Source organism: Zea mays, chromosome 3 (genome assembly GCF_902167145.1).
Source record: "Zea mays cultivar B73 chromosome 3, Zm-B73-REFERENCE-NAM-5.0, whole genome shotgun sequence".
NCBI classification, from domain to species: Eukaryota; Viridiplantae; Streptophyta; class Magnoliopsida; order Poales; family Poaceae; genus Zea; species Zea mays.
The window spans coordinates 34,115,769-34,125,599 of NC_050098.1; the positions used below are offsets into that span (position 1 = coordinate 34,115,769).

Here is a 9,831-nt window from a genome sequence, read left to right on the forward strand (position 1 = left end):
AGTATAAATTTTGATGACACATAAGTAATTTTCCCCTCCTATTTTAGGTCCTAGTCTTGGAGATGGTCTAAGTGCGGTTCATAGCTTAACTTCACTTGCAGTTGCACTCCTATCATTCAGTAATAAATGATAACATTGAATAATAATAAATAATAGCACGGAGTAAAAAGCAATTGTGTTGTGCTATGACACACGAGCACAACTGCACAAGTCACAAGATTCTTTGCCGGTCGCCCAACCCCAACCCCCGTCCCCGTCCTCCATTCGCAAAAGCTAGGCGATTACGCCATGCACGAGCCGACATGTCACATTAGTGTGCACCACGAGAATATGTTCTTCTCCATCGTCCATAGGCCAACCATGCGCCCACGGCTAGCTTAATTCGCCGCACCATCAGTTCGCTCGCAAACTCTCCTATCAAGCACAGGCACAGCACACAGCAGCACAGCCATGGCTGCTCCCAGACTCGCCGCCGCCAGCTGCCACGCTCTGCGCGGAGTGCTCCACGACAAGCTCCGCGCCGTTGAGCTGCAGCTGCGGGCGTGCCGCCGCTCCCTCGCCGGCGCGTCCGGCTCTTCGTCGACGACGGCAGCCGCCGTGGCCGCGCTCGTCTGCGCCGCCGCGGCGTTCCCGCGAGCCGCGGCCTTCTTCCTGCCACTCGTGGCCTCCACCTCCCTCTGCTGCACGGCAGCGTGCCTGTTCGCCGCCGTGGAGCGGAGCGCGGCCAAGGAGGCTGTAGAGGCCGTGGTCGTGGACGGCGAGGGAAAGGCCGAGGCCGGGCTGCTACAGGTGATCGGCGAGGCCAACACCAGCGCGTACGGCGACAGGCTCGGCAGCGTCCAGGTGGGATGCTTCATCCGCAGGTCCGCGAGGCGAGGCGTGGACGAGGACGGCGAGGAGGTCGTGTTCGCCGGCACGCTGGCGCCCTGCACGGCGGGCTTCGTCGGCGCCGGTCACGCCCAGCGGCGCGGCGCCGCGCTGGAGGAGGAGCTCACGGCGATGCGCGTGGATCGGCTCGCCGAAGGCGTCTGGAACAGCTACTTCGGCGGGTGGTCTAGGTGGCACCACATCGACACGGCATGCAGCCTCTGAGCCCTCTGCAGCTGCAGTCAAGCACTTGATATTGTTGCTCCATTATTAGGATCGTCTGAAACAAAATGTCTATGCTACTATACTTATATGGAAGTTTTAAATACAGATTTGATCGAATTTTGTGCTTGTTTGACCGATGTATTGAGTTTGGAGGTCTTTGTTGTATCACTAACAATTAGTCGAAAAAAAATAATAATGATTTAGTTAAGTAGGGTGGTTGGCTTGGACCCCCACAATCTAGCTAGCGTGATCAAGTTTGTTGGCCAGTTCTTGTCATGGATGATGACCAAAACAGAGCGTTGAGCCGACCGGTTGCCGGTTCCCTCAGCTTGGTGGTCTCATGACTTCAGAGGCCTGTTCAAACTACTACAACGCAATGTAGTACAGTACTTTCTAGCTTCCCGACCTCCCCTCAAATTCCACATAGTTCACCAGCCCATCTAATTTTGTCTTTAAGTCAGATACATATATTTTTTTAACCTTGACCACAAATATTCAAGATTTTTTGGTTGACAAGCACAAAACTAGCTGTTAGATTTCTCATGGAAACTAGTTTCATAACATGCAACCCTTTCTCACTAAGAGCATCTCCAACAACGTGACCTATAAAAATGCCTTATAATTTAAAAATAAGTAAATTTTATAGAATTTAGGGTACCAACAAAACACTCCGCTCCAACAGTAAAGCCCCAAATCTAGATTATAGGGCAGCCCACTACGGTGTAGTATATTTGAGGCACTTGAGAGAGTGCCCTATATTTTTTGACAAAATTTGTTGAATTGAGGCACCGTTGGAGTGATTTTTCCTGTGTAGAGCCCTATATTTCGATTTGAGGCATTAGTTTGAGACATTGTTGGAGATGCTCTAAAGAGGATGTAATTTTATTAGATATAGCTATTCAAATATTCTCTCCTTTCCAAAATAGTATTCGTATTAATTTTATATTTCTATGTCTATATTCAAATAAATGGTTATGAATTTAGATATATATATATATATATATGTATATATAGAATACATACCTGAAGTATTATATGAGTCCATCGGTTATCTAAAACGAATTTTAATTTGGGACACGTGTACGGTTTACTGAGGCAGCCCCTTTGTAGTTATTCCATCCCACATGACAGCGGTCCACATCATCGGCTAATCTAGAGCACTACGCTCAGCTATATCCATCCGTTCATCTCAGCCGGCCGGCGAGCCACCACCATCCGAGCCAACAGCATCGCCGTCCTCCTCTGCCTCCCCCTACCGCTTCCCCATCGCCATTGATTTCGCGTGCAGCAGGACCAACGGCGCGCAGAAGGATCAAGGACCACAGGCACACATACACATCTGAGCGTGGTGCGCGGCCGGCGGCAACACGGCAGGCCGGCTGCACGCCTGACGCACAGCTTGCGCGGTCGGCAGTTCCTCGGTGCGGCAGGGAAGGCCGTGTACTACACAGCCGGCTCCGTCGCAGGTTTCCAAAGCCAAGGTCACTAGGTCAGGTATGGTCGCTTTTAATTTCACTTTGTAGTCGATTGATTATTTTATTTGTACCAAAAATAGAATCAATATTCGGAGCTGGAAAGGTACAGAGCTGCCTGAACGACTCAACCTGAACGTGCAATGTTGCTAGTACCTGACTCGGACTTTACTAGCTACGTATTACTATTTTTTAGTTCCAAAGGATAGTTATAATAAAAACATATAAGGGCATGTTCGGTTTTATCTCGATTTATATGGATTAGAGAGGATTAAGTGGTTTCAATCTATAGCCAGTCAAAAAAAAATATTAATCCCTTCAATTCACACCAATCCATTTAATTCATTGTTCGATTATTCCAATCACATGTGGATTAGATGAGATTGGGAAAAATATAAATTTTTTTTAATTTGTTTGAGATTTAAACACAACCAATTCACATGAATTGAGAGCAAAACGACAAGCCCTAAGAAATTTTCGAGAAGGACTTTTCTCCAACAGTTATTTGAAGCAGATCCCTAAATTTACAAAACTCCATACAAAACCCAGTTTTATCTTTATATTTATCAACCTCGTTGGACTCCCTAAATCAACGTTGGTGATGAGTCCAATGTGAAAAGCATACCACAACCACTGTTTCGCGCCGTGCCACACTGCCCCATCGACCCAAATCCATCTCCAACGTTCATATGTGTTGACGGTGTCATCACGAGACAACCTCTTGTACCGAGGCGCCATCCTCCCGTGCGGCCTTCAAGCCATCGACGCGATCGTCTGGTCTTCCATTGACAACTCTAACCTCCCAAGATGTCAGGAGGAATATTGTTGATATTGATTTCTGTCGCCGGTTCAATTAAAAATAGACACACTTACTTTTTACAGACAACTTAAAAAATTAGCAACCGATAAATAGAGAATGGTTAGAGCATAAATAACTTTTTTATTCCTTAAAGTGTTTTTAGCAACTTACTAGATCTATAATTTATGATGCTAAGTTTATATAACTATTCGAGATACTCTTAACTGCTAAAATTAGTTGTAGAGGTTCTAAGCACCCGCTAGCTAATATCCCAACTAATTATCAGCTAACTCACAACTAATAATTAGTTCATTAGCATGCTCAACCCGCTAACAATTTATTAGCTGACATAGCCTAATGGTAAAAACAAATTCGAGTTAGAGATGACTAGGACCTAGATAGTCGGGATATTCGTGCCCTACCAAATAGGTTAATTCCTTTGCCTTGCCTACTGAATATCAGATAGCCTATTCAAAAAGCTATTCAAAAAGGTACTTTATTAGTAGCAACGTCGTTAAAACGGTACACGGAGAACAGTAACCAGCGGTAGGGACACCGTACCTTTGGAATTGGAGATCGACCACTCGACCAGCTACACGATGAGCCCGTATAAAACTGTCGTCTTTAGATGTGCATCTGGTTCCCGGTGTGCGTGCTAGTATCGGATTCGTAGGCATCTCTCTCAGCTGAAAAAAAAAGCCTGGCATGCTTTACTTGACGACCGCGGAGTGGCTTGACGTAACGATCAGTGCTTTTCTTGAGCAGTGAGCACAAAAAACGCTTATCAGCAAATGCAAATTAATGGGAGATTGGAAAGATCATAGCTCAAGTTTGAGTTCTTACACACTCAGACGACTCCGGGCGAATGAAAAATACTGTCATCACTAAGTATGAAAAATGCAGCTCTATCCTTAGGTGTGTTTGGTTGGAAAGCCAATTAGAATAGAGCGGTTTCATTCAAGTTTCTAAGAATGGAGCCATTCTATCTTGTGTTTGGTGATTAGAACTAAACTGCTCTATTTTTTTTGTTTAATCGAAGACTAGAATAGAGCGGAGTTACTCTGTTTATTGTTTCGTTGGAGAGCCATACAAGTATGGAGGGGAGAAAAGGAAGGTGAGTGCTCACATCCACGAGAGCGCTCACATCCAATTGTTTTGGTGGAGTGAGAGCATTTCAAATATTTACCATATATAGATTCTAGAGTTATTTCACTCTCTCCTTAGAAACCAAACATTTATTAGAAAACAAGAATTGAGTCACTCTATTCCCCTTCATTCTTCAACCAAAACACACCAGGCTCACTTGGTTTGCTTGTGTCACAGCCCGTGGCCGTCGACGAAGATCGCCGCGATGTGAGCACCAGGAATCGCCGCCAAGGGAACAGATACACGGATGTCTCAGGTAGTATTTTTCTTCTCTATTATTTTCTTAACCCTTCCTCAAGTCTCAAACAACCATATATCACTCCTTACATGGGCCAGCCCACAATGCCACTCACGCACTCACCCAAAAACAACCCAGAATGGCGCACACACCCTTCGGCAACCTTCGCTTCAAACTTCAGCTTCTGGCTCCACTCCCTTGTTCTTTGTATTCTGCATTATGACACCCGCTGGCGTGACATCTGCCCCCCTGCAACGCTTGCTTGGCCCCAAGCAAGAGCATCCGGATAGCGCTGGCGCAGAACATAGTAATCTTCCCAGGTTGTTGCTCCGCTGGAACATGACACCACCTGATCAGCACCTGTGGCACAGCCCGATTCCCTTTTTTGATCAATCTGCGATTTAGTATCTCCAAAGGATGGACATTGTGACCACTCAGATCAGAGGAAGTAGGAAGAGTAGCAAAGACAAGAGTGTAGTCTAGAATATATGGTTTCAGTTGTGACACATGGAATACCGGGTGCACCTGAGCACCAATCGGCAACTCCAAACGATAAGCCACTGCACCCACACGCTCCAATATCTTGTAAGGGCCGAAGAACTTGAAGGCAAGTTTAGGACATGACCGACTGACCACAGTGTGCTGGGTATACGGTTGGAGTTTGAGCAAAACCATGTCACTGACGTTAAACTGACGTTCGGTCCGGAGCCGGTCTGCCTTTAGCTTATTGCGGTTCTCGGCTGCGGCAAGCTGCTCCCGCAACATTAAGGTGAACTGAGCCCTTTCCTCTAACAGCTGTGCCACATCAACGATAGCATCAGATGGGATATGAGGTGCTGCTGCAAACGGAGGGTCATAACCGTACAACACTTTGAAAGGAGAACAAGCCAGTGAAGTGTGGTATGTGGTATTGTACCAAAATTCTGCCAGAGGCAACCAATTCTTCCATTTAGAAGGTTGAGCATGGACTGCACACCTCAGGTACATCTCCACACATTGGTTAACCCGCTCACTCTGGCCGTCAGTCTGTGGGTGATATGTTGTGCTCAGGTTCAGCTTAGTGCCCAACAGCTTGAATAATTGACTCCAGAATATGTTCGTAAAGATCTTATCCCTGTCACTAACAATAGATCTCGGAAGACTATGCAAGCGGACCACCTGATCCAAAACAACCTGAGCCACTTGTGCTGCAGTGAAAGGGTGTTTCAGAGCAATAAAATGGGCGTACTTCGAGAAACAGTCCACCACATCCAAGATTGTATCATAGCCACTGGACTTGGGCAGTTTTTCGATGAAATCCATTGCAATATCCTGCCAGGCGCCTTGAGGAACCGGAAGCGGTTGCAATAAACTAGTTGGGTGAACTCTCTCTCCTTTGGCCTTTTGACAAATTTGACACTGTTTGACAAAATCTTCCACATCAGTATTCATGCCCTTCCAAAAAACCAATTTCTTCAATCGATGATAAGTGGCGTGCACCCCCGAGTGACCACCCGTGGCACTGTCATGCAATGTTGCCACCAACTTCGTCCGGAGAGCTGAATTTTGGCCAACCCAAATCAAACTGCCCTTCCTGATGACTCCCTGAGAAAGAGAGTAGCCATACTCATCCGAGCTGTGGACACACAACCGAGCCAACAGTGACTGCGCATCAGAATCAGTCACATAAGAATTGGTAACTTCTTGAATCCAGCGAGGTTGAACTTCACTGACTGCTGTCAACGCCATCACACAGCCCACCCGAGAAAGAGCATCAGCGACTTTGTTCTCTTTGCCCTGCTTGTAGATTACTTTAAACTGCATCCCCATAAGCTTTTCCATGGCCTTACGTTGCAACTCCGAATGAAGCTCCTGACTGCCCAAGAAACTGAGAGCCTTGTGATCCGTCCGGATTTCAAACTTTCTTCGTTGGAGATAATGACGCCAACGATCCACAGCCATATCAGGGCGATGAACTCCTTCTCATAGATCGAAAGCTTCTGATTGGTAACTCCCAACGCCTTACTCAAGAAAGCGATAGGTCTACCCTGCTGCATCAACACCACTCCTACCCCGTCATCACAGGCGTGTCAGTTTCAATAGCAAAGGGTATGTTAAAATCAGGTAATGCCAATACTGGCGTGGAAACCATGGCCTGCTTTAGACGCTGAAAAGAAACTTCAGCTTCTGGTGTCCACTTGAAGGCCCCTTTCTGCAGTAACTTCGTTAGTGGCCGAGCAATTATCCCGTACCCTTGCACAAAGCGCCTGTAGTACCCGGTCAACCCAAGAAAACCTCGCAAATCAGTGACATTCAGTGGTGTCGGCCACTTGCGCATAGCTTCGGTTTTCTGAGGGTCAGTAGCCACACCCTCACTAGATATAATATGGCCAAATAAATCAGCTCCTTTTTACCAAAGACACATTCCTCTCTTTGAGATAGAACTTGTGGTCCCTTAAAGCAGCAAATACCAACCTCAGATGCTCCAAATGAGAGTGCCAAGTGGGACTATAAATCAATATATCATCAATAAAGACCATAACAAATTTCCAAAGGAAAGGAGCTAGCACCAAGTTCATCGCACACTGGAATGTAGCTGGAGCGTTAGTAAGTCCGAAAGGCATGACTCGAAACTAGTAGTGACCCTGGTGAGTTTTAAACGCAGTCTTAAACTCCTCGAAGGCGCCTATACGCACCTAATGATACCCCGAAGTCATGTCCAGACTGGAAAATAATTTAGTGCCAGCAAGCTCATCCAAAATCTCCTCGACCACCGGCATCGGAAACCGATTCTTGATGGTCATATCATTGAGCTTACGGTAATCCACACAGAACCGCCACGTACCATCCTTCTTTTGCACTAAAAGGACCGGAGAAGCAAATGGGCTCACACTGGGGGTGATCAAACCATATTTCAACAACGCATCCACTTGCTTCTCAATCTCCGTCTTATGATGAGGAGAATATTTGTAGGGTCGAGCATTCACCGGGATGGACCCAGGGAGCAAACGAATATGATGGTCAAATGGTCGAGATGGAGGCAGTTCAGTTGGTGTAACAAAAATGTCACTGAATTCCCCCAATAACACCTGCAATTCTAGATGGATCTCATTGCTGTTCTCCTCAATCACCTCCTCTAACAATGCAAACACCCAGATATCATTCCCTCGCGGCCATTTCTCCACCTGTAGAGTAGAAATTTCCTCCACAACCTGCTGCTGAGCAGTATTGCCCACCAACTGAACTTCCACTCCTTTGTCCACAAAACTAATAACCTTATCATCCCAATCACTACAGGAATTCACTTAATTCCCGTCAGCCAGAAACCGACGGGAATAAGCCTAAACCGACGGGAATTACTTATTCCCGTCGGTTTAGGGCTTATTCCCGTCGGTTTTCAGCCGCCAGGCGTCCCTTGTCGGGGATAAGTTTATCCCCGTCGACGGCTAACGGGAATTATTAATTCCCGTCGGCCACTAAGTAGCCGACGGGAATTAAAGCTAACTCCCGTCGGTTCCCTTGGCCGACGGGAGTCATTAATTAATTCCCGTCGGTTCCCCAGGTCGACAGGAGTTATTAATTAATTCCCGTCGGCCCTACGTGGCCGACGGGAATTAACTGGGCCGACGTGCGTTATTAGTTAATTCCCGTCGGTTCGACCATAGCCGACGGGAATTAACTAGGCCGACGAGAATTACCCTATACTGCTACAAAAACAGCACTAAATTAGGTGACTATTTCTGCACACATAACATATATCACACATAACATAAATCACAGATAACAGCCACATTACAAACACATGCTTTCATAATAAAATCACGCATTACAAACATAACATCCACCAACATTTCAAATATAAGTTCAACCACCACATCGAGTCAACGAGTACGACATAGTATTGAAATATAAGTACGACATATGTTCAAGTACGACCAAGAGTCAACGAGTTAAGAAACATGTTCAAGTGTTTAGAGATAACCACCACTTGGGTGGTTAGAGCTTTGACCGCTGCCGCCACCACCACCAGGAGGAGGGAACGCGAAGAGCGAGTCAACAAATCCAGTGCCTGCTGCGGGATCAGACCCACTACCACCCGCTTCGGGTGTAACCTATGCAAGTTAGCAAATATCATCACGTTAAATGCAGATATCAAAAAAAGTATACAAGTATATAAATTAATGGAGAGTTATCAAACGTACCCTATCTCCAGGTGCAGGTATATGTGTCGGAGGGGTGGTGAACTGTGGTGGTGGAACTGGTGTGTTTGCAAATTGGCTCCATTGTGGTGGCGGTGGAAAATTTGATGTCATGCCCTGTTGCTGCATTAACTGTTAAACACATATGTGTTACTACCGAAGATGTTGTATTGAAATATAACAATTTAGAGTTTGGATTATCTGTACTCACTTGATACATCGCTTGGTTATGTGCATTGCAAGCCTCCATAAATTCGCGTTGTTGTCTCATCTCTTCACGCATCCTCATAATCTCCAACTCCTGCTCGTTCGGTCGACGGGAGCATGAGCTACGGGAAGATGAACCCGTCCTCTGAGATCTCACCGACGACGAGTCAATAAATCCGTCGAAGAGTGCGTATCTATAAGTTATTCAAAAAATGTGATTACTGTATAATCAATTTAGTGTCAACCATATAATTTCATAAGTTAGAGCTTACTGTCCATGCGCTTTGCCACCACCACTTGCGTACACCACCGAGGGATCCACCGGTTCATGGCGCCAGTCGAAGTCAGGGCCATGGCGACGAACCATCTCCTCCCCATATGCCGCCTATACATCATTCACAACCTTACAAATGCAGGAATTTATATACTTTGAACGTTTGAACTTTTGAGCCAAAACTCACCAAGCGATCCGTGGCTGTCTGGCTGCAGAGCTGGTCAGGGTTGTTCGGGTCTGGTCCTTTGTGGCCCTCCTGGTAGACCTCAATGTCACTAGGCTTTTGGCCACTCGTAGCTTCCTGTATAAACAAAAAACATTCATAAGCAATCGTATTATTTGTTGATCGACATAGAAAGATCAAACTTACCATTCTTTTAGCTTTTCGTATCATGTCGTCACCGCCAAACTTGTGGTTAGGATTG

The 9,831-nt window shown here is 46.1% G+C and overlaps 1 protein-coding gene and 1 long non-coding RNA gene across 2 annotated transcripts; both read left to right on the forward strand.

Moving 5' to 3' along the window:
- Positions 1–342: 342 nt before the first annotated feature.
- LOC100274880 (uncharacterized) lies at positions 343–1,197 on the forward strand. The gene is given in 1 exon segment (NM_001149140.1): positions 343–1,197. A coding segment is annotated over 1 exon segment (642 nt). The 5' UTR covers positions 343–450; the 3' UTR covers positions 1,093–1,197.
- Positions 1,198–2,210: 1,013 nt separating this feature from the next.
- LOC109944806 (uncharacterized) lies at positions 2,211–9,175 on the forward strand. Its single transcript, XR_002267972.3, has 3 exons — positions 2,211–2,586; positions 4,687–4,765; positions 8,940–9,175. It is a non-coding gene; the product is annotated as an uncharacterized lncRNA (long non-coding RNA).
- The last annotated feature ends 656 nt before the right edge of the window (positions 9,176–9,831 follow it).